This window comes from Ranitomeya variabilis, chromosome 4 (genome assembly GCF_051348905.1).
Source record: "Ranitomeya variabilis isolate aRanVar5 chromosome 4, aRanVar5.hap1, whole genome shotgun sequence".
NCBI lineage: Eukaryota > Metazoa > Chordata > Amphibia > Anura > Dendrobatidae > Ranitomeya > Ranitomeya variabilis.
Genome location: NC_135235.1, coordinates 376,707,130 through 376,732,467, shown reverse-complemented (window position 1 = coordinate 376,732,467; position 25,338 = coordinate 376,707,130). Strand labels below are relative to the sequence as shown.

Below are 25,338 nucleotides of genomic sequence, written 5' to 3'. Positions count from 1 at the left end.
TTACAAAATATTCACTTGGTTAATAATTATTATACATTTTATATTATATTGTAGACCTCTCACATATATTTGTGTATTTATTTTATTTCTTTCACTAGTATATCAATTGGGTACTGCTATTTGTATTATTTATATGTAATTTTTGTCTCCAATTCTTTTGTATATGTTATTATATTTGCACATTATGGCCGGTTTATGACTGTGTTTCTAATATTCAAATAACCTTGATTGTAATTGCATTAGCACTTTATTTTGGTCTATTGGTATTTTTATTGCCAGTCAACTTTTGTGTACCACAGCCCCCCACATACAGGCTATATATTTATGTATTCTTTTAATTTTTAATATATATTTAGTTATTCTAAACAGTTAAAATTCTAATAAAATAATGATAATTGTTGTGTTATGTCCTTTTAATACAAATAAAATAAATTTGATTAAAATTATTTATTGAGTTGTCAGTAAATATTTTCTTTGGGTACATGCTTGTCGTGCAGTATTTACTGAATAGATCATATTTTGAGAATTGTTGGTATTTCTTTTCTATATAGGATTTTTTATCATTTGGTGTCAGGCTGGCTGCGCCTGTGCGGCGGCGCTGGCCGAGAGCCCGCCTCGCAGTGTCGTCTAATGTAATCCCACTGCGGGCCTGGGATCCGTGGCCATGCGCAGTGCATATCCTCGCCTCTCACTCCCCTCCCTACGGCTTCTTCAGACTGTGCGGCGTCACGGCCGTGGCATGCTATTAGGGATCAGCTGACGGCGCACAGTCTGAAGAAGGCGTAGGGAGATGAGTGAGAGGCGGAGGTTTAGATATGCACTGCGCATGTCCATGGATCTCATGCCCCCAGTGGGATTAAATCAGAAGACAATGCGAGGCGGGCTCTCGGCCAGCGCGGCCGCACAGGCACAGCCAGCCTGACACCAAATGATGTCAGAAGATGGGCAGCGCTAAGTGTGCCGGGCCAAGGGATAACATAACAGCGCAGGCTCCGGGACGGAATCAAACAACGCTGAGGAGCCGGGGCACGGTGCCAAGGGGGTAGGAATGACAGCTGTGCTGCGTCATATTACGAAGGAAAGTCCCACCTCCGGGACGGTTTTACGGTATCAGTGAACACATTTTATTGTGATAAGTTCTGCGTGTGCAAGGAGCTAAACAAAAATAGCTACCTTTTCCTTGTGCAGCATTACTGCTGCACAAGGTGGCTCTTTCAGTAACAAACGCCTTGGGGGGGGGGGGACAGGTTCCCTTACATTTCAGTTGTTGTGTCAGCGTGGCGGTCGCAGGACACATTGCCGGCTACACAGCTGGGGATCAGCTGACGTTACTGAAACCCAATAACACTGGGTCATATGTTTTGACTGTGCAGACGGCACTTCTGAGCCTCAACTGGCGGTGTTGGAGCCCAGGAATTTAAGTTCAGGTGGTAGAAAGATGAACACAACAGGAGACCTGGATAACGTAGACAGTCACCTAATTATTTAATCAGGAAGAGGAGTGGCAAATTCCTGCGAGATCCAGGCCTTGTTCATTTTCAGGAAAGTAAGCCAGTCAACGTTATCGGAGGATAGTCGCATGCGACGGTCAGTTAGTACACCACCTGCAGCACTAAAGACGCGTTCCGATAATACACTAGCCGCAGGGCAAGCCAGCACCTCCAATGCATACTGGCTTAGCTCTGGCCATGTATCCAGCTTAGAGACCCAAAACTTGAAAGGGGAAGAGCCCTCTGGGAGTACAGCAAGAGGGCAAGACATGTAGTCTGTCACCATCTGACGGAACCGTTGCCTCCTGCTGACTGGAACCGTCTGTGATGGTGTAGACTTTTGTGGCGGGCACAGAAAATTGTGCCACAGTTGGGCCATACTGGTCTTGCCTTGGGCAGAGGCACTGCTTCTGCTCCCTCTTTGTGCAGAGCCTCCACCACTGCCTGGACGCACTGAGCTGCTTTGTAATGCACTAGCAGCACTTCTCTCACTTGGAATGGAGAAGATGATGGAATTCACCAGTGTGTCTTGGTACTCCCGCATTTTTCGCTCCCGGTTCAACGGTGGGATGAGGCTTTCTACGTTGTCCCGGTAGCGAGGATCGAGGAGGGTGAACACCCAATAATCAGACATGTTGAGAATGTGGGCGATGCGGCTGTCGTTTCTCAGGCACTGCAGCATGTAATCCACCATGTGCTGCAGACTGCCAACTGCCCAAGAAACGCTGTCCCCTGCTGGAGGCGTGATCTCTGCCCGCTCGTCATCACCCCACCCTCGCTGTACACACTGAGTACTGGACAATTGTGTAACTCCCTCCTCCATTGACTCCTCCTCATCCTCCTCACAAACTGTCCCCTGCCTACGCGTTTGTGAGGAACCACGTGGCGCTGACTGTCCAGAAGATGATGGAAATGGTGAATCCTCATCCTCCACCTCTTCCACAACATCATCCCTTAGCGCTTGCAGTGATTTTTCAAGCAGGCAGATAAGGGGGACAGTCATGCTGACTAGTGCATCATCTGCACTCGCCATCCGCGTGGAATAATCGAAGGGACGCAAAACCTGGCAGACGTCATTCATAGTGGCCCACTCTGTGGTTGTGAAGTCTGAACGGTGCGGAGTGCGACTTCTTTGCGCCTGATGCAGCTGGTACTCCATTACAGCTTGCTGCTGCTCACACAACCGCTCCAACATATGTAACGTGGAATTCCACCTGGTAGGTAGGTCACATATGATGCGATGTTCCGGCAGGTGGTGTCGGCGCTGCAGAGCCGCAATGCGCGCTTTTGCCGTGCTGGAACGCCGCAAGTGAGCACACTCTAGGCAGACCTTGTGCAGCAGTGCATCAAGATCCGGATAGTCCCTCAAAAAACTCTGCACGACCAAATTGAGCACATGTGCCAGACATGGGATGTGAGTGAGGTTGCAGAGGCCCAGAGCTGCCACCAGATTTCAGCCATTATCACACACTACCATGCCTGGCTGGAGATTCGCTGGCACAAACCACACATCGCTCTCCTGCTTGATGGCATTCCAGAGCTCCTGCGCTGTGTGGCTTCGATTCCACAAAGAAATTAATTTCAAGACGGCCTGTTGACGTTTGGCCACGGCTGTGCTCATGTCGGTCGTAACAGGTAAACGTTCACGGGTCCATGTGGAGGTGGACTGTGACGGCTCCTGCAGCGATGATTCTGAGGAACTGGTGTAAGAGGAGGAGTCAATGCGTACAGAATGGATTCCTGCAATCCTTGGAGGGGGCAGGACACGTCCTGCGCCACTCGCACGATCTGTACCCGGCTCAACGACATTAACCCAATGGGCAGTGAGGGAAAGGTATCGCCCCTGTCCATGTTGACTGGTCCACGCATCGGTGGGGAGGTGGACCTTGCTACTGACGGCATTCAGTAGCGCGTGTTTTATGTGTCCCTCCACATGCTTGTGCAGGGCAGGGACGGCTTGCCTGCTGAAGTAAAAGCGGCTGGGCACATTGTACTGTGGGACTGCCAATGACATCAAGTCACGGAAGCTGTCAGTCTCCACCAGCTTGAATGACAGCATTTCCAGTGACAGAAGTTTGGCAATGCCTGCAGTCAGAGCCTGTGCTCGTGGGTGGTTTGACGAGAAAGGCCGCCTTTTCTCCCATGCCTGTACTACCGATGGCTGTACACTGGGCTGGGAGTGTGTGGATGACTGGGAAAGTGGTGCTGCGAGTGGAATTCCAGCGGGTCTCTGGACAACAGGGCCAGAGGTTCTTCCACGGGGATCCTGGGAGGAAGCCGAACCAGCTGCGTGTGAGCTGGAGGAAGAGGCAACACGAGCTGAAGTGGTGGTAGCTGCCGCTGTTGGTTGGCCTAGCTCTTCAGTGTGTTTTTCTAACTCCGCCGCGTGCCTGGTGCGCACGTTTCCACATGTTGGAGGTATTGAGGTTGCTGACATTTCGACCTCTTTTGACTTTGTGATGACACACCTTGCATTTGACATAGCAAATGTCATCTGCAACTGTGTCAAAAAAGGACCAGGCACTGCAAGTCTTGGGAGCGCCCTTTTTGGCTTTTGGAAGAGACATGCTCCTAACGGGTGCCAAAGCGGAGGCTGCAGGATCCGCAGTCTTCCCCCTCCCTCTCCCTCTTTGGGCCGTACGGGGAATCTCTTCCTCAGAGCTGCTCCCACCACCTTCCTGTCCCTCACGCCAAGACGGGTCAAGGACCTCATCATCTACACTACCCTCTGCCCCCAACTGCTCCTCCTGGGTAGTCTCAGCAGCAGAGCACGCACCAGAAAGTGGCACCTGAGTGTCATCATCAGCGGATGCGTCCTGCGATGTGGTGACCGGAGGCACTGGCCCACCCGCCTCTTCAGAGGAAGAGAGAAAAAGCGGTTGGGCATCACTGCACCCTGCCTCTTCTTCCATTTCTCCAATGCTGCTTGGCTGGCCCCCTGTTTCCAAGCCAAGAGATTCAGAGAACAGAAGTAGAGACGGCTCCTGTCCTGGGATCTCTGTCTGCCTGGGCAATTTGGCAGGTGGTGAAGAGACAGATGGCTGCTCTCCAGTGCTCTGTGTCTGAGAGGATATGGCACCAATAGAAGTTGATGCATTAGCTGCCATCCATCCGACAACGGCTTCAATTTGTTCTTCACGCAGCAGCGGTGTACGGCGCTCTGCGACAAAGCTGCGCATGAAGGACTGTTCCCTGGTGAAAGTGGGTGCTGATGAGTCACCGGTGCCCGCAGCAGGCACAGAATCCCCACGTCCTCTCCCTGCTCCGTGCCCACGCCCACGTGCCTTAGTCACTGCCTTCTTCATCTTGTTTGACTGATAAAGATAAGCAGAAAAGTACTAACGGCTTTGTGTGCTTATTCCTGAACAACTCCTAACAGGTATAAGAAACACTAATTTTCTAAAGTGTGGACTAGACTTTAATATGAGCTAATGTGGCCTACACAAATGTAAAGTGGTGTCACTGGTGTGTTTGGTGAACTTTATTATTTATTTATTTTTTTTGGGCTGAACTGACAACAGAGAGAGCTGCAGTCACACGGAGACCGTGCAGACAGCCATAAACGGCGCTGCAAGGCCCAAAAACCCTCCTCTACGTTATCCTATGTAGTGTTTTTCCACAAGTTAGCTGGAGACGGGTGGAAAGACACTAATAGGAATTTTTTGAAAAAATGTGCAGCAGCCTGCACTACTTAAAACAAAAGGAAAATTGTTTTTACGGTATGACGCAGTGAAGAACCCTGAGCTGGAGACAACCAGGCTATGGCTGCTCACAGACTACAGGGCGAGCTTCAATCACACGGAGACCGTGCAGACAGCCGTAAACGGCGCTGCAAGGCCCAAAAACCCTCCTCTACGTTATCCTATGTAGTGTTTTTCCACAAGTTAGATGGAGACGGGTGGAAAGACACTAATAGGATTTTTTTGAAAAAATGAGCAGCAGACTACACTACTTGAAAAAAAAAAAAGAACAGTATGAGGCAATGAACCACCCTCCCTGAACTGAATACAACCAGCTATGGATGGCCTATGGCTGCACACAGACTAGAGAGTGGGCTGCACTCACACACACACACACAGACCTTGCAGATCGCTGTGAAAACAGCGCTACAAGGCAAAAGCAAGGTGATTAGTAGGTGAACACAGCGGTTGCTAAATTAGCCTTTGAAAAGCACAAAGAAGCAAATCGCTATCTCTAAACTGGCCCTCAGTCAGCAAACAGCGTCCTGTCACTAACTGAATTCACAGCAGAGTGAGCGCAAAATGGCGCCAGCGACTTTTAAACTGCATCATGACATCATTTCAGCAGCCAATCACAGCCTTGCCAGTAGTTTCAGGCCCTCCATGCTGAACAGGATGTGCCCACACTTGGAATCATTCTCATTGGCTGATTTCGTACAAATTTGTGCAGTTTGAATCCTGGGAACTTCCGATTCCGGTATCCGATACGCGGCAAGTATCGGATCTCGGTATCGGTATTCCGATACCGCTAAGTATCGGCCGATACCCGATACTTGCGGTATCGGAATGCTCAACACTAGTTAAAAGTTGACTAGCGATTTCTCATTTTTCCAACAAAATCCACAAAACCATTCTCTCCATGGACCAAATCACCTTTGAAGTGAGTTTGGGGGTCAATATGACAGAAAATACCCAAAAGTGACACCATCCTAAAAACTGCACCCCTCAAGGTGCTCAAAACCACACTCAAGAAGTCTATCACGAGAACCAAAGCAATGTGGAAGGAAAAAATGAACACTGTACTTTTTCACAAAAAATTTAGGCTCAAACTTTAATTTTCACAAGGGCAACAGGAGAAAATTGACCACAAAATATGTTCTGCAACTTCCCCTGAATACACAGATACCCCACATGTGGGGAAAGCCACTGTCTGGCCTGATGTACCCAAACAGCACAACCCCTCAATTCTAACTCTAACCCCAACACCCCTAACCCTAATCCCAATCACAACCCTAATCCCAACCCTAACTACAACCCTAATCCCAACCACAATCCTAGTCCCAACCCTAAAACTAACCCTAGCCCCAACCCTAATTCTAACCTTAGCCTCAACCCCAACTCTAACCTTAACCCCAATCCTAATGGAAAAAAATTACATTTTTTATTTTATTTTTACCTAAGGGGGTGATAAAGGGGGGTTTGATTTACTATTTTTTTATTTTGCTCATTGTGATAGGGTCTATTACAGTGATCAAAATGAACCAATAGGAAAAATCTTCTATTGTTGTGGGTGCCAGGCAGCAGATCTCGTTGAGCTGGAGGTACCAGGGGGTGGGGGGTTTGTCTCGGGAAGGGGGGGGGGCATCTCTCTCTCCTCTGGTATGCTAGATCATATCAGAGGAAAGAGAAATAAAAGGGAAATCTGATTTTTTTTTGCGGTCACAGTTATTCACCGCAGCACTGGGGACGGTAAAAACTGACCCAAATCATGTTCTCTGGGGTCTCAGCAACCCCCAGTAGCAAAGATCCCAGAGATTCTCAGACACTGGGGGCGCTATAACCTTATTTCTTAGCACTGCTAAAAAGCAGAGCTGAGGAATAAGCACCCTTAACTGCCACTGTTAAAAGGCATATCGGCGGTCGTTAAGGGGTTAATACAGCATTACAGTAGTCTAGGCTGGAGCAGTTGTGGAAAACAGTGAGGGTCTTTGTTGTTTCCATGGTGAGAAAAGGGCGGATTCTAGAGATGCTCTTTAGGTGCAAGGGACAAGAGCAGGCAAGAGATTGTATATAGGAGGTGAAGCAAAGATTGGTGTCAAATAAAACACCCAGACAGCTACAGCAAGCCTGCTGCCTAGGAGTTATTGTGGTGCCACCCATGGAGAGGGAGATGTCAGATTTAGGTAGGTCAGTAGATGGGGGAGCACAAGAAGTTCAGTTTTGGAAAGGTTGAGTTTCAGATAGAGAGCGGACATGATGTTGGAAACTGCGGACAGACATTCCCTGGTGTTCTGTAGTACAGCAGAGGTAAGGTCAGGGGAAAACATGTATAATTGTGTGTTATCAGCATAAAGATGGTACTGAAAGCCAAATTTGCTGATCATCTGTCCAATTGGGGCCGTGTAGAGAGAATATAAATACGTCTTTTTAAGGGAATCTGTCATCTCATTTTTCTTCACACAGGGGCAGTCTGGTGCGGTCCGGGTCCAATGGGCGTCGCAGGTCCAAGTACGGCACCTCCCATCTTCATGCAATGAAGTCCTCTTCCTTGCTTCTGTTGCAGCTCCTGCGAAGGCGTAATTCTGTGCCCTCAATTCTTTGAGGGCAGAGCAAAGTACTGCAGTGCGCAGGCACCTGGAAAGGTCAGAGAGGCCCAGCGCCTGCGCACTGCAGTACTTTACTCTGCCCTCAACAGGGCAAATCAGTATGCCTGCGCAGGAGCCGCAACAGAAGCAAGGAAGAGGATGTCATTGTATGAGGATGGGAGGCACTGGACCCGGACCTGCGACGCCCATCGGACCCGGACCGCACTGGACCGCCCCTGGGTGATTATAATCTAACTTGTTTTTCTTATCTTTCAGGTTACATCAGGAGCTTATCTACAGCATTCTGTAATGACCGCAGCAGAAAAATGAGGTGAGAGATTCCCTTTAAGATGAGTTAGCCTAGGGCAGTTGATACAAAAAAACATTGGGGTAGAATGTGTAAAACAACTTCACACCAGAGAAGAGACTATTGTAATTTATCCTGAACTGCTCAATGCTAGGCTTAAAATATGAGCTTACATTTACTTACAAATCCATACATGTATATCCAATATATGGAAAAAAAAAAGTTTTGGTGTAGTTAAAGTTCTTATTAAGCTGGCTTCTTGAACCAGCTTGTTCAACAAAAATGCCAATGTAAGATCCTCCTAACAGTGTTGTGAAGAATATTGGGGATATAATTTCATACCAGTCATTTTGCATCCTATTTGGCCTGGGATTATAAATCCCCCTTTCTTTTGTACAGAAGGGACTCAGCAGGTAGTCCAATATTCTTAAAGCCTCAAGATATCCAATATCGGTCGGACGCCTCTCACACAGCCAAACCAGGTCTCCACTTTGCACTGACGAGGGGCAGTACCCCACAGTGTCTGCAAATTGAGATTCTGGTTTCGCTATTATCCTAAGTCATGTGACAAGGCTCGTTAAAGGGCCACTGTCACCCCCTCCAGCCGTTATAAACTAAAAGAGCCACCTTGTGCAGCAGTAATGCTGCAGTCTAACAAGGTGGCTCTTTTAGTTTTTGATTAAGTTATTACCTCAATAAAGCGTTTTAAAAATTGGCCACAAAGACCAGATATTGTACCTGGAGGCGGTCCGAATCGTCCTCTATCAATCTTCCAACTGCCGTCACTCTTCTCTTCAGGGGCGATGGTTGCCGCCCCCTTCGCGTTGTTGCTTCTTAAATCCGGCGCCTGCGCTGTGCGTGCCTGCCTGGGGCAGGCGCAAATAACAATGCCGGAAGGCGGGGGAGCAGGGGGAGCGTCAGAGATGGGAGAGCGTCCGAGATGGGGGAGCGCCTGAACAGCGCAGTGCGCATGCCCAGGAATGCCAGCCCCGCACTGTGCATAATGAATAACACAGTGCGGGGCTGGCATTCCTGGGCATGCGCACTGCGCTGTTCAGGCGCTCCCCCATCTCGGACGCTCTCCCATCTCTGACGCTCCTCCTGCTCCCCCGCCTTCCGGCATTGTTATTTGCGCCTGCCCCAGGCAGGCACGCACAGCGCAGGCGCCGGATTTAAGAAGCAACAATGCAAAGGGGGCGGCAACCATCGCCCCTGAAGAGAAGAGTGACGGCAGTTGGAAGATTGATAGAGGACGATTCGGACCGCCTCCAAGTACAATATCTGGTCTTTGTGGCCAATTTTTAAAACGCTTTATTGAGGTAATAACTTAATCAAAAACTAAAAGAGCCACCTTGTTAGACTGCAGCATTACTGCTGCACAAGGTGGCTCTTTTAGTTTATAACGGCTGGAGGGGGTGACAGTGGCCCTTTAAAGGGTCAACATTGACTTGTAGGATTGCTACTTCTAATAGTGGCACTAGAGTTCTAGTTATCTTCCTCTATGAAGAGATAATTTGCATACAAAGCCTCAAGGAAAGCAGCACCTAGCTCAGGAGGGGGGTGTCAATCCTTCAAAGGATGTGAGTGACAGATCTCACACCCTGAGCAAGCTCAGAACAGGACAAAGGCTTGCTTGCAATATAGTCATGCTGAAACTGCCAAAGAACATTCTATAATCCTAACAAACCTGGCCTAAATAGGCAGCATGTCCAACAATTAGAAAAAACAAGGAAAAACTGAAGCATAAATGGCTATAAATATAAATGAATATGCGGTACCTTTATTAAATAAATACAAAATCTAAAATTCATTAAAAATTTACAAAGGGAAGTGACAGACGCCATGCATCTAGGTTGACAGAACAAATATCAAAAGATATTCTATGCACAATTGGTTGGTAATAAATTCATAATTACTATAAATAATATATCTAAAAAATATAATTATATTCCCATGTGGGACATTAACATGAGGGTACTAATAGTAAATAACAAATCTTTATAAATAGAATTTTTTACTCTCGCGTATCAGCAGTCTGAAATGTATGTTTCGCCTTAAATAATGATGACAATGATCTATAAATGGAGAAACTTCTCCTAAAAAATGTGACCTAATGAAAAAATTAGAATCTACAGTGTGTCCGTAAAATCACGGTGCACTTTAAGGCTAAGTTCACACGTTGCAGAATTGCCGCGGAAATTTCCGCAGAAATTCTGCGCCTCCTGCCGCGGGGATATCGCATGCAGAATTAGCATGCATATACCCGCAGAAAACTAGCGTTTTGCAAGCATAATTAGCTTGCAGAATGCTAGAGTTTTCCAAGCGATCTGTAGCATCGCTTGGAAAACTGACTGACAGGTTGGTCACACTTGTCAAACATAGTGTTTGACAAGTGTGACCAACTTTTTACTATAGATGCTGCCTATGCAGCATCTATAGTAAAAGATCGAATGTTTAAAAATAATAAAAAAAATAAAAAACATGGTTATACTCACCTGCAGACCTCAGCGGCGTCCATTCCTATAGCTGGTGTGGGGTGAAGGGCCTGTGATGACATCGCGGCTTGTGATTGGTCGCGTGAGTCACATGAGCGGTCACGCAACCAATCACAAGACAGTGACGTCATCGCAGGTCCTTCACCGCACAGCAGCTATAGGAACCGAAGCGGCAGCGTGCAGCGGAGAGGCCGGAAGACTGCGGGGGACATCAAAGGTGAGTATACGACTATTTTTTATTTTAATTCTTTTATTTTTTTACCAATTATATGGTGCCCAGTCCGTGGAGGAGAGTCTCCTCTCCTCCACCCTGGGTACCAACCGCACATGATCTGCTTGCTTCCCGCATGGTGTGCACAGCCCCGTGCGGGAAGTAAGCAGATCAATGCACTCCTATGGGTGCAGAAATCACCACGATTCCGCAATTTTAATGAACATGCTGCGTTTTTTTCTGGAATGCGATTCCGCTCAGGAAAAAAATGCAGCATGTGCACAAAAAATGCGGAATGCATTCTATTACATAGGATGCTTAATGTTAGCGTTTTTTTCGCGGTTTTATAGCATTTTTATAGCGAAAAAACGCGAAAAATATGCTACGTGTGCACACAGCCTTATAGTTTACATTTTGGTGCCCTTTCTCTGGCCCAATCATATCAGACCTGTTCATGAGGAGAGATAACAAGAACAAATCAAACAGCACAAACTCATTTAAGCTGTTGCTGAGCCCCAAGTCAGATTAACCCCTGATAAACTGAACTCTGATTAATACACTGCCAGGTCTGTGACATCATGCAACCACAAGCTTATGCCAGCAGTGTGGTTTTCCATGCCAGTTGAGATGCGGATGGTACAGAGGAAAGTTCAGTGTGTTCTGTGGCTCGCTATATTCGAATCTGTGACCAAAGTGCTACGTGAATATCGGCACATTTATAATGAAGCGCCCCCACATAGGAATAACATTACTCGGTGGGATAAGCAGCTAAAGGAAACCGACAGTTTGGTGGAGAAACCCCGTTCTGGTAGGCCATCAGTCAGTGATGAGTCTGTAGAGGCTATACGGGATAGCTACCTAAGGAGCCCTAAAAAATCTGTGCGTGCGTGTGCTTGACAATTACACCTAAGCAAGACTACAGTTCATAAGGTGTTAAAGAAACATCTCTGTTTTAAGGAGTACAAATTGCGGCTGTTGCATGCTATCAAACTAGCGGATAGACCCAAACGATGCGCATTTGCTAAAGATATGCTTCATGAGATGGACAATTATGCAAGATTTTTGCAGAAGATTGTGTTTAGCGAAGAGGCGACCTTCCATATCTGTGGATAAGTTCATCGCCATCCTCATGCCTATGTTGAGTACGAACGTAACACCCCTAAAGTGAACATGTGGTGTGGCCTGATGCATGATAAGGTGATAGGCCCATTTTTTTTCGCGGAGCAGTCTGTGATGGCAAACACGTATCTTGACATGTTGGAATTGTATGCAGTGCCACCAGAGGCGTAGCTAGGGTTTTGGTTCAGGGGGGGGCGAAATTTTTAAGTGGGCTCCTAACCAGGTAACCTTGATTACAACTCGGTGACGCACCCTAATAGTGGAGGAGAACCTCAGCAGATGACTGCGCTGTTACTGAAGATAATCTCTATATAAACACCAACATAGATATTACTGCCATATGGTCAGTGGTAGATACCAGCCCTATAGAACATATAAGAGATCACAGCACAGTTACAGATAATGTCTTACTACTGATGTTCTTTCTGATAGAATCTTAAAATTTTTCCCTTCTTTTCCAACTGGCCCAGACCGGCACAACTTCTTCCAGTACAACTTGTCTGCAGAGAATACAACAAAGACACATTTAACTTCTCATATTCCAGTCCCATCACCATCTATTCCCAACCTGCACAAACTCCTCATCCTGCTGATACCCCAATACTGAGCCGTTGCTGCCGTATCTGTCCCTATTACTGCACCTGATACCCCAATACTGAGCCCCTGCTGCCATATGTGTCCCTATTACTGCACCTGATACCCCAATACTGAGCCGCTGCTGCTGTATGTGTCCCTATTACTGCACCTGATACCCCAATACTGAGCCGCTGCTGCCGTATGTGTCCCTATTACTGCACCTGCTGTGTGGTTCTCTGTGCCCTCTAAATTCTAAAGCACCCCTCTATAATATAGTAATGCCGGGTGCAAGTGCCCCAGAAAACAGTGCCCATATTTTGCCCCCTTGAAAGTAATAATGCCCTGTGTGCCCCTTTGATAGTCACAGTAACCTGAGTTCCCCTATAACAATAAGTGGCCACTTTACATTTAATAATGTCCCGAGTCTCCCCCTGTACAGCTCCCCTATATACAGCATGATGCTCTCTTATACACAGTATAATGCCCCCTCACTGTATAGTACCACCCACACAGTATACTGACCCCCTAATAGCCCCCAAACTGTTTGATGGCTCCAACACTGTATGATGATCCCTTCACTGTAATCTTCATACTGTATGATGGCCCCCTAGATAGCCTCCATATACAGTAGCATAATGCACCAAATAGTCCAGAATATAGTATAATGCACTCCCCATAGGCAGACTCTATAACATAAGGCAGCCCCCATAGTCAGACCCTGTAATAAGGCAGCCCCCACAGGCAGACACTGTAATAAAGCAGCCCCCATAGTCAGACCCTGTGATAAGGCAGTACCCTCATAGGCAGACCCAGTAATAAGGCGGCAGACCCTGTAATAAGGCAGCACCCCCATAGTCAGACTCTGTATTAAGGCAGCCCCCATAGTCAGACCCTGTAATAAGGCAGCACCCCCATAGTCAGACCCAGTAATGAGATCGATTCTCCCTGCTCTGCCACAGAATGTAACTGTATCGGCGCGCACAGTAGCATAGCTCTGGGTGGGCCCCCTCAGAGCACTGGGCCCGGGGCGCCCACACTCTCTGCTACGCTACTGAGTGCCACAATTTCCAAAAGGTGTCATCTTTCAACAGGACGGTGCTCCTCCACACTACGCCACCATTGCTCATGAGTTTCTGGATAGAACATTCCCCCGGTGGTGGATAGGCAGGGGTTCTGTCAAGCCATAGCCACCACGATCCCCGGACCTGACGAACCTAGACTTTTACTTTTGGGGGGTTATGTGAAGCAACATGTGTACATTGAACATATCAATGACATTAATCACTTAAAACACAGAATCACAGACGTTATTCACTCTGTTACACCAGACGTCCTTACCCGTGTGTGGCAAGAACGTCACTATCATTTGGATGTGTGTAGGAGCCCACATCGAACTGCACTGAATAGGTTATGAAACTAGGAGAGTTTTTATTTTATTTGGAGCAGATTTCACTTTTCTATCGTCTTTTGTTACTTTCCAGTGACTGGTCAAAAGGGCACCATAACTTTACGTACACACTGTTTTTAAGGAGGGATGAAGTTAAATATCACATGTCAAAAAAATCAGATAATGATATGTAAAAATGAAACGGTCATGGTCCAGTCCGGAGTTTATTTTCATCTTTCCTCTCTTGGGACTGGTCATGCAGGGGTTAATCTCCTCAGCCTCGTTCTTGAGCTAGCTGGGCTATTTCAGTCCCTCACAGCCTGCTGACCAGTGTTAGTGATAGTTCTTGCTTCCCAGCTTGAGCCCCTGGCCTGAATTCTGGTTTTGGTGATCCTTGTGCCTCTGACTGCCTGTATCCGTGTATGACTCGATCTGATCTCTGGACTTCGCCTCTTGTTTTCCGTCTCTGACACCGCGCTCCCCAATTGGTTTCTACTTTGGCTTGTACCCAGACTCTGTCTTACGTCTCACGTTTTGGTTACCACGTTCCCGTTAGGCTCTGATTTCTTGCTTGTCCCTGACTATTCTCCTGACTGCCCCTGTGTACAGTGCTGATATCTCTGTGTATGACCTTGGCTTGTCTGACTTCTCTCATTACCTGTAACACCTGTGCCTGAGCTCTGTGTTACTACACTTAGTGTTTAACCTCTCTTCCCTCACCAGCTCCCCTTGGTGGAGGTTTCACTACATTATCACTAACCACACATTTACACTGGATTTTGCATTTTTTTTTCTCTGGTCATGGATCCGCTGCATAACTTGGCGGATCAAGTGTCCAGTTTGACACAGATGATGTGGGATTTTTCTGTGAAACATCAGTCCCTTGTCATGTCTCATACCCACTTACAGAAAAAAACTGACTGAGACTGTTATGACCGTGCAGGGAAACACCTCTCATGATGTTAGTCTACCTGGTGATTCTGTGGATGTTGTTTTGCACTCTCCAGAACCCTCCGTTAAACTTCCAGACACGTTTTCTGGCGAAAAAGACAAATTTCACATATTCAGGGAGAGTTGTAAATTATGTTTTTTTCAGGGGGTACGAATTATTATCTCCCTACTTAGGAAGGGTCCCCAATCCTGGGCTTTCTCTCTTCCCCTTATTGCCCCTGAACGGAGGTCGGTGGATAGGTTCTTTGAGGCCCTAGGACTTATTTATGACGAACCGGACCGTGTCAGGGTGGCAGAGGACACCATTTTGGATCTGGTTCAGGGGAAGCATTCAGCTGAATGGTATAGCTCCGAGTTCCGTCAATGGTCCACTGAGGTATCTTGGGATGACTCCGCACTGAGATGTCTATTCAGAAAGGGACTGTCGGATTGCTTGAAGGATGCTCTGGCTCTCCATCCACCTCCCAGCTCTTTGGAGGAGGCTATGACTCAGGCTATCCATATGGATCGGAGGCTACGGGAAAGAAGTCTTACACAATGAGGGATTCCGTTGTTCCCTGCTAACCCTGATGCTTCGCTTCCATCTGAACCTATGGAGGTGGGAGTCACCGACCTCAAAGAGAGAGGAAACGGCGGCATGATGGAAAGCTGTGTTTTTTCTGCGGAGATCACGGACACTGGAAAAAGGACTGCCCCTCCTGTCCTCCTTCTAACAAGCGGCTGAGTCTGGGTGATCATCGTGGAGGTCACTCAGACTCTCAGGTACCATTTTCTTCATTTGCAAAGATACGGTTAAAGGTGGAACTTGGTGTGGAGAACAGCTTTGTTCATTCTTCGGCTTTTGTAGACTGTGGGTCATCCCTGAACTTGATTGACTAAGCTGGTGGCCCGCTGTAGATTAGGGACAGTTAGGTTGGAGACTCCCGTAAAAATTGTGGCTATTGACTCTACACCTCTCACAAAGGATGGTCTCCATTTCATTTCTAAAGAATTCACCCTCAGGGTCGGGGCCCTGCACCAGGAGCGTATGACATGCTTTGTTTTGGATAATCTCCCTGCTGGCCTGGTGTTGGGGTTTCCCTGGTTGCAACGGCATAACCCGGTTATTGACTGGGTTCTCGGGATATTGTTAAATGGGGACATAGTTGTTCTGAAAATTGTCTTGCTACTGTGTCTATGTCATCTGTCAGTCTGGAGGGTATTCAGGAGTACCTGAAGGACTTTGAGGATGTGTTCTCCGAAAGGCAGGCTGAGGTTCTACCACCACACCGCCCATTCGATTGTGTCATTGATCTTGTCCCCGGTGCCAAATTACCCAAAGCCCATCTGTACAATCTCTCTGGCCCTGAGCAGGCTGCTATGAAGGAGTATATCTCTGAAAGCCTCCGTAAAGGGCACATTCGGCCATCTGTCTTTCCCGTGGCGGCAGGGTTCTTTTTTGTTAAAAAAAAAAAAAAGATGGTGGTTTACGCCCATGCCTTGATTTTCAAGAACAGAACAAGATTACTGTGAGAAACACTTATCCTCTCCCACTTATACCTGATTTGTATAACCAAATGTCGGGGGCTAGGTGGTTTTCTAAGTTGGACTTCAGGGGAGCATACAATCTCATCCGTATGTTGGAACGGATGAGTGGAAAACTGCATTTCTCACTTCTGAGGGTCTGTTTGAAAATTTGGTCATTCCGTTCGGTTTGACTAAAGCACCAGCAGTATTCCAGAATTTCATTAACCATATTTTTTCTGACTTTATTGGGTGCTTTGTGGTAGTTTCTTGATGATATACTCATATATTCCTCTGATAGACTAAGTCACATGAGTCATCTTCGTGCGGTTCTCCAGAAGCTCAGGGAGAACTCACTCTTTGCCAAACTGGAGAAGTGTTCATTTTTCACTCACGAATTGTCCTTTCTAGGGGTCATTTTGACCGCTGAGGGGTTTCGTATGGACCCTAGGAAGGTACAGGCCATTGGACTGGGTGCAACCCAGAGATCTCAAGGGTCTTCAGCGATTTCTGGGTTTCGCCAATTACTACAGAAAATTCATCAAGGGGTTTTCTCAAGTGGTCAAACCCCTCACTGATCTCACTCAAAAGGGGGCTGATCTCAAAAACTGGTCAGCTCCAGCAGAGGCGGCGTTTTCTTCATTAAAAAACAGTTTCATGACTGCCCCTGTACTGATTCAACCAGATTTATCAAAACCATTTATCATAGAGGTGGAACACTCTGAGGTGGGGGTGGGGGCTGTTTTGTCCCGAGGTCCCACCACATTAACTAACTTAAGACCCTGTGCCTTCTTTTCAAGAAAATTTTCCTCTGCTGAGAGGAATTATAATGTGGGTAACCGGGAGTTATTGGCCATTAAATTGGCATTTGAAGAATGGAGGCATTTTTTGGAGGGGGCGGTCCATCGTATAACTGTCATAACTGATCACAAGAACCTGTCTTACATCGAGTCCGCCAAACGTTTAACTCCGAGACAGGCACGGTGGTCACTATTTTTTTCCAGATTTCAGTTTTCCATCACTTTCAGACCAGGGTCCAAGAATGTGAAGGCGGATGCCTTGTCTCGCAGTCTAGATCCAGTATCACCTCCTGAGCCTCCTTCCTCCATTCTTCAGCATGGGGTGGTGGTTGCTGTGGTGTCCCCGAAATTGGAACAGGAGATTCGTGAGGCCCAATCTCTTGCTCCATCATCCATACCTGAAAATAAGCTCTTTGTGCCTGTCCAGTATCGGTTGAGGGTGCTTCAGGAGTTCCACGACTCTGCTTTGAGTGGGCATCCTGGAATCTCAGCCACTCGTAAAGCCATCACTAGGCTGTTCTGGTGGCCCTCGTTGACTTCTGACATCATAGGGTTTGTGTCATCCTGTGAATCTTGTGCCCGCGCAAAAACCTCCCGCAACCGGCTGGCCGGGGAATTGGTACCACTGCCAATTCCAGATAGACCGTGGACTCATCGGTCCATGGATTTTATTACTGATCTTCCCCCCTCCAATGGAAAAACTGATCAGGGTAGTGGTTGACAGGTTCAGTAAACAAGCACATTTAGTACCATTAACTGGCTTTCCTAATGCTGAGACTCTATCTAAACTATTCATTGAGCATGTTATCCGGCTGCATGGTGAGCCTGTCAGTGTAGTGTCTGATAGAGGGGTGCAATTCGTGGCAAAATTTTAGAGGGCTTTTTGTAAAAGGCTGGGCATCAGTCTGACCTTTTCATCGGCCTACCATCCCGAGACCAACGGTCAGACTGAAAGGACCAATCAGTCTTTGGAACAGATTTTACAGTGTCTTGTCACGTCTAGACAGGATGATTGGTTCTCTGCAATTCCTATAGCGGAATTTGCTTACAATAATCGTGTCAATCAGTCCAGTGGTACTTCCCCATTCTTCTGCAATTATGGGTTTCACCCTCATATTGGTGAGTTTTCTTGGCTGGATTCTGGGTGTCCAGGGGCTGATTCAGCCTTTCTGCGGTTGGGGGGGGGGAGAGATCTGGAGGGAGGTTCAGAAAAACATTGGAGAGGCTCAGGGCAAATATAAATTTTTTGTGGATAAACGACGTTCTGTGGGGCCGACTTATCAGGTGGGGGATAAGGTATGGTTATCCACCAAAAATATAAGGCTGAGAATTCCCTCTGCTAAGTTGGGCCCCAAGTTTATTGGTCCATATAAAATTTTAGAGGTGAATAATCCTGTGGCCTTTCGCCTATGTTTGCCTCAGTCTTTGCGGATCCCCAATGTGTTCCATAAGGCACTTCTGAAGCAGTCGGTGCCCTCCTCTGGTGAGTCTCCCCCGCACCCGCCGCCTGTTGTGGTAGATGGCCAGACCAAGTATGAGGTGGAACATGTGGTGGATTCTCGTATGCCCCACCGTTCACTGCAGTACTTGGTCCATTGGAAAGGATACGGTCCTGAGGACCGGTCATGGGTGCCGGCGCGTTCGGTCCATGCTGATCGCTTGGTCGGAACCTTTCACGCTCGTCATCCAGGGAAGCCTGGGGTTCCTGTGGCCCCCCATTGAGAGGAGGGTACTGTCATGGTCCAGTCTGGAGTTTATTTTCATCTTTCATCTCTCGGGACTGGTCATGCAGGGGTTAATCTCCTCAGCCTCGTTCTTGAGCTAGCTGGGCTATTTCAGTCCCGCACAGCCTGCTGACCAGTGTTAGTGATAGTTCTTGTTTCCCAGCTTGAGCCCCTGACCTGAATTCTGGTTTTGGTGATCCTTGTGCCTCTGACTGCCTGTACTCGTGTATGACTCGATCTGATCTCTGGACTCTCTGGATCTCTTTTCCATCTCTGACACCACGCTCCCCGATTGGTTTCGACTTTGTCTTACGTCTCGCATTTTGGTTACCACATTCGCGGTAGGCTCTGATGTCTTGCTTGTCCCTGACTATTCTCCTGACTGCCCCTGTGTACAGTGTTGATATCTGTGTATGACCTTGGCTTGTCTGACTTCTCTCATTACCTGTGACACCTGTGCCTGAGCTCTGTGTTACTACGCTTAGTGTTTAACCTCTCTTCCCTCACCAGCTCCCCCTGGTGGAGGTTTCACTGCAGAAACCTCCTTTTTCTTATTTTTTTGGGCAACTCAATGGACAGAGGAGGAAAACCCCTCCTAAAAGTAGTATATATGTGAGATGACTATAAAATATCTTAGGAGGTACAGGTATATATCACATTTGTGAAGCTCACTGGCCAACAGTACATAAATCTGGACAGACATGTGAGACTTTGGCTCAAAAAAGGTACAGACATACAGTGGGGGAAATAAGTATTCGATCTCTTGCTGATTTTGCAAGTTTGCCAAATGACAAAGACATGAACAGTCTATAATATTAATAATATTAAGGGTAGGTTAATTTTAACATTGATAGAATATCAAAAATAAAATCCAGACAATCACATGGTATAAATTATATAAATTTATTTGCATTTTGTAGTGAGAAATAAGTATTTGATCCCCTACCAACCATTAAGAGTTCTGGCTCTTACAGACCAGTTAGATGCTCCTAATCAACTCATTACCTGCATTAAAGACAGCTGTCTTGCATAGTCACCTTTATAAAAGACTCCTGTCCACAGACTCAAATAATCAGTCAGACTCTAACCTCTACAACATGGGCAAGACCAAAGAGCTTTCTAAGGATGTCAGGGACAAGATAACAGACCTGCACAAAGCTGGAATGGGCTACAAAACCATAAGTTAAAACGCTGGGTGAGAAGGAGGCAACTATTGGTGCAATAGTTTGAAAATGGAAGAAACACAAAATGACTCTCAATCGACATTGATCTGGGGCACAATGCAAAATCTCACCTCGTGGGGTATCCTTGATCATGAGGATGGTGAGAGCTCAGCCTCAAACTACACAGGGGGAACTTGATAATGATCTCAAGGCAGCTGGGACCACAGTCACCAAGAAAACCATTGGTAACACATTACGCTGTAAAGGTTTAAAATTCTGCAGTGCCTGCAAGGCACATGTGCAGGCCTGTCTGAAGTTTGCCAAAGATCACTTGGATGATTCTGTGAGTGATTGGGAGAAGGTGCTGTGGTCAGATTAGACAAAATTGAGATCTTTGGCATTAACTCAACTCACCATGTTTAGAGGAAGAGAAATGTTGCCTATGACCCAAAGAACACCGTCCTACTGTCAAGCATGAAGGTGGAAACATTAGGTTTTGGGGGTGTTTCTCTGCTAAGGGCAGAGAATGGATGGAGCCATGTACCGTAAATCCTGAGTGACAACCTCCTTCCCTCCGCCAGAACATTAAAAATCGGTCGTGGTTTGGTCTTACAGCAAGACAATGACCCAAAATATACAGCCAAGGCAACAAAGGAGTGGTTCAAAAAGAAGCACATTAAGGTCATGGAATGGCCTAGCCAGTCTCCAAACCTTAATCCCATAGAACACTTATGGAGGGAGTTGAAGCTCTGAGTTGCCAAGTGACAGCCTCAAAATCCTAATGATTTAGAGATGATGTTCAAAGAGGAGTGGACCAAAATTCCTCCTGACATGTGTGCAAACCTCATCATCAACTACAAAAAAAGTCTTACTGCCATTCTTGCCAACAGGGGTTTGCCACCAAGTATTAAGTCTTGTTTGTCAGAGGGATCAAATACTTATTTCTCACTGCAAAATGAAAATACATTTATATAATTTATACCATGCGATTTTCTGGATTTTATTTTTCAGATTCTATCTCTCAATGTTACAATTAACCTACCCTTAAAATTATAGACTGTTCATGTCTTTGGAGCGCCCCCAGACACAGGGCCGCGGGGTACTCAGTACCGGGCCTCTCAGTCTCAGTCCTGGGGTTGTCACGGTGGCTAGACCCGGTCCGTGACTCTGCTAAGGGGCGTCCAATGAAAGGTGTGATGATGGTGCGTGGTGCAGGTTGCGATGAATAACGAGGACACAGGGTTGCAGTATCTTTACCTCTTTACTGAAGTCTTCGGGATCCGCAATCCAGAGTACTGCTAACAGGGCTGGCTGAGACCGGCCGGTCCGAAGGCACATCCAGAGTTTCCTTTGCAGGTGGAAATCAGTGCCTACCTTCTAGCACCTGTGTGTTGTATTACTTCCCTGCTGAGCACCACGGGATAGTCCTCACAACTGTTGTGTCTGTTTCTGATGTTCTTTCTCACAACTAGTATCTGTTCTGATGTTCTTTCTCCGTCCCCCAGATGATATGGCTAGGACACACCCGTATGACGGGTAGGCCTGGAGATCGTCTGGGACCCTAGTGTCGCCCCTCTCCCAAAATTGCCCCCTATGTCTGCTTAGGTGTTTCAGGTGAGACAGCCAACCTATAATCAACTGTCCTGCCACTGTTTGAGCATTGCTTGGAGCTCAATACTTCCTCGGCGTTCCGGCCACCGGCTACGCGCCTCAGTAGGATGTTGTCGATCTCGGGGCACGACTCCTACTGGCTTTATCTCCTTTTTGCTGAGATCTCGTTTCTCACTTCTCCACAATATATCTCGCTTCGTTTCCTTTCTTAAGATGCCGCCGCATTTGAGTGCAGGTGCGGCTCCGTAACAATCTGTCCTGTTCACTAGGTTACTGTCAGGATCCCACCCCTGACAGAGACCCCCCTGAATCTTCCCCCACAACACCCTCTGCCACAGGATGTTGACTGGATTCAACCCAGTCAGCTTCTCACTAACTTCCTATCCAGCCCCGTTTTACCCAAGTGTGACGAGTGGCCTAATACATAGAACCTTTTGCTCCCCCTGGTGGCTGAAGTGTGAAATGTAGTGTGTGACTGTGATACCTGGTCAGGTGAACTCCTTTTGTGCAATCAGACGTAACAGTACTCCCCTGAGTGGCAGAGCGGCATTACTGCAACGACCAGGTCTCTGGGGCGCTGCATCTTTGTCAATGGGCAAACTCACAAATTCAGCAACGGAACAAATACTTATTTCCCCCACTGTATATCAGAAGAGATCACAGCAAATACTCATCTGCACAACCTTGGTAGGTGGGGTATGGGTTCACCAAAGCACGTTTCGCTTCAGCTTCTTTGGAGGATATGTATGGGATCTGTAGGAACACCTTTTTATATTAGCACTCCCCAATAGTCAGGTCCAATGCTGTAAATACGGCGCTTCCAGGGGTCTTGCTGGACCAGAAGCCACAGGGTCGGCGTACCACGTCACACGACCACACCCCCAGCTGAAGGGTCAGTCAAGGGTAGGGGGAATGCGACGCTGCAAGGATGCATAGTCATGACCACAGCATCTCGCCCGCTGAATGAGAATTCTGACTACACTTACATTCAAACATTTTTTTCTCATACATTGGATGTTCATTTATGAATTTGAAAGTGAGGATAAGTCGGATTCTTTCTTGCCCTGATTAATGCAATTCAGAACTAAACGGTCACACATCTATCGTAAATGCAGCAACTAGGTTTATTTTTCTATTTTACTACTGTACTAATGCCTTGGTCCTGGTTGCCCTCCCTTGAAAATTCTGTTAATAACTTATTATTTCCACCCACAAAACTTTGGCCATTCTTTGGTCATGTTTTGTTGTGTGTATGTTTGCCATCATTGTACCATAAATGTGTAAAGAGGTGGAACACAAGAAGAGTCCGGAGGCGGTTACCTTCTCTGCTCCATGCCTGGAACCATTGAGCTGTGCTACAGGTTCCCTAGGGGGCAGATTTAGAGACTGGGACAGGAAGGAAGCCGGGCTGAGAGCAGGAAAGGCGCGCGCGCAAGGGTCAGAGCAGCGTGTGCAGCGGTCAGAGCAGGACGCTCCCGGCCAGAGGACAAATGCAGGGAGATTGCCCAGAAAGACTGCATCTTGTGAGTACATGAAAGCGGACTCTGCTGTGACTGAAGAGGGGTGCCTTGACACCCGTGCAGAGACATTGGCCGTGTAGAGACTGTGAAACCTGGTACCCATGGCATCAGTGTAGAGACTGTGACCCCTGGTACCCACGGTATCAGTGCAGAGCCCCTTATTCCGGTTAAGAGACTTAATAGAAGACTGAGCATCATTCTCCCGGGATAGGCTGTACTGTTAAAGCTGAAGACTCAGAACCGAGGGGACCCCGTTTGCCTAGCATTCCCTCTGTCTATCGCATTAACTCCCAAAACCCCCAGGCTGCGGGTTCCTAGAGACTACACAGCTCACGGATAACAGAGGGACGATAAGTGCCGCTGTTTCTCGGCACCTATGTTGGAGAAGATGACCCTACAAGCAAGTCCTCATCAGACTGTTAGGTGTTTTCCCAAAAAAAATTCAGTTTACTACTGCTATACTGCTTCCCATATATTTTGCACAGTTATCTTTTCAGTTTATTTCCTACTGTTTTCTCCCTGTTAATAAATCCCCCTCAACAGTTGGTCTGTCTGTTCCATGGTGTCATACTCAACCTTGCACCCTATTACACTTGGCGTAGTCGGCAGGATGTTACGTGGTAGTGCGGAAGGGGCAGACCAAGCAGTTGGGGGAGGCCCCAAGTCTAGCATCTCCCTGGGAGCCATGTTAGTTAACCTGCCAAAATTTTCGGGGAGCGATGCCATATTGTGCAGTTGGATGGAGCGTATCCGAGGGATGATGTGGATGCATCCTATGACGCCGGCTCTGCAGGTGGAAATAGCTGTGATGGCCCTAGAGGGGGATGCACGGGACTCTTATGCTCAGTCCCCCCCAGGCAAGAGATACCCTGGACAAAGTATTACGTATACTTGAGGAGACGCATGGTGACCCCACTGACGTAGGGGAGCTGCGCATGCGACTGTTCCGCCAAGTACAAAGAGAGGGGGAGACCGTGACGCGATATATGAATGCCCTGCAGGAGCTTCATACTGCCATCATACAGAAGGATGGCGTAGGTGTGGGGTCAATTGACGTGGTGCTGCGAGACCAATTGGTAACAGGCTTGCGAGATGTGTTGATGAAACAGGCCCTGCGAGAGCGCATGCGCGTAAAGCCAGATATGACTTTCTCTGAGGTCGGGAGTGAGGCACGCACGCGCGAGCAAGAGCAAGGTGTGATAGTGCCGGTGGGGAAGGTCTGGAGCGGGGAGGTAACTGCCCCTCAATGCATAGAAGACTTGAAGAAGGAGGTTAAGCGAGTCCATAAGGAAGTGGCTGAATATAAGAAGACCCCAGCTGCAGAGTACAGCCCTCCGGTGCGAGAAAGAGAGACCGGCCCCCAAAGTGAGACTAGTGCCGCTTGGCAAAGGAGAGTGCCTACATGCTACAATTCCAGAGCACCCAGTCAAAATGAAGAGGAGGCAATATGGGCCCGAGATTCCCAGCTGAAGATAAGAAAAATCTGGGAGGAGATTGAGAGTCTGGGGAAAGCCCTTACTACCATTTTGTGGACAAGCGGCATACCCCGAGGGAATGTGTGGAAGCCGCCAGAAAGAGATAGAGGAGAGGTGCGTAACATGAAGAAGGCTTCAGTGGTGGCCCCAGAGTATAACTCCGTATCCTAGAGTGAAGAGCAACCGCAGATGAGAGATGTCTCCCGCCGAGGACGATGATCCAGACTGAAGCGCCCTCCAGACAGACGCAAATGTGAGTGCTGGTCATGCAGAAGGGTGGGACACATGTCCAGAAATTGCCCTACCCGAGAAGAGCGGTGGCAGAGATCTGCTCACCCCTCTGAGGGTCCTGCTAACTGGAGGGAAAGTCGCCCCTGGAGAGAGTGGTATGGCAGGAAGAGGAGAGCTCCACCTAGAGCAAGACAGTACCACAATGTCAGATACCAAGGAGAGGTGGAGAAGGTGTGAAGCATCTCTGGTGGAATGACTGCGCTGTCCCGACGCGTGAAGGTGAGCCTGGTGGAACTCCAGCCTGGGTCTGAAGGTTTTGTCTGTGAGACTCCGCCCGGAGGAAAGAAAGGGACGTCCACTCAAGAAGACCACCTAAGTGCTTTACTACCTTGCCCATCACGAGTTCCCGAAGAAGGAGAAGAACTGCCAAGTGTTCCTGCGACGCTCGTTTTCGAGGTCCTCGTCGATGAGAAGGAGGAACCACTAATATCATCCCCTGAGATGAAGAGT

General features: G+C 47.6%; 1 protein-coding gene across 1 annotated transcript in view; it reads left to right on the top strand.

The window, feature by feature from the left end:
• Positions 1–25,338, top strand: part of LOC143764801 (uncharacterized) — a 743,861-nt gene that overhangs the window by 618,610 nt on the left and 99,913 nt on the right. The window contains exon 3 of the mRNA XM_077250780.1: positions 8,032–8,086. Within this exon, the coding sequence (XP_077106895.1) occupies positions 8,032–8,086 (55 nt within the window). The remainder of the gene's footprint in view (positions 1–8,031; positions 8,087–25,338) is intronic.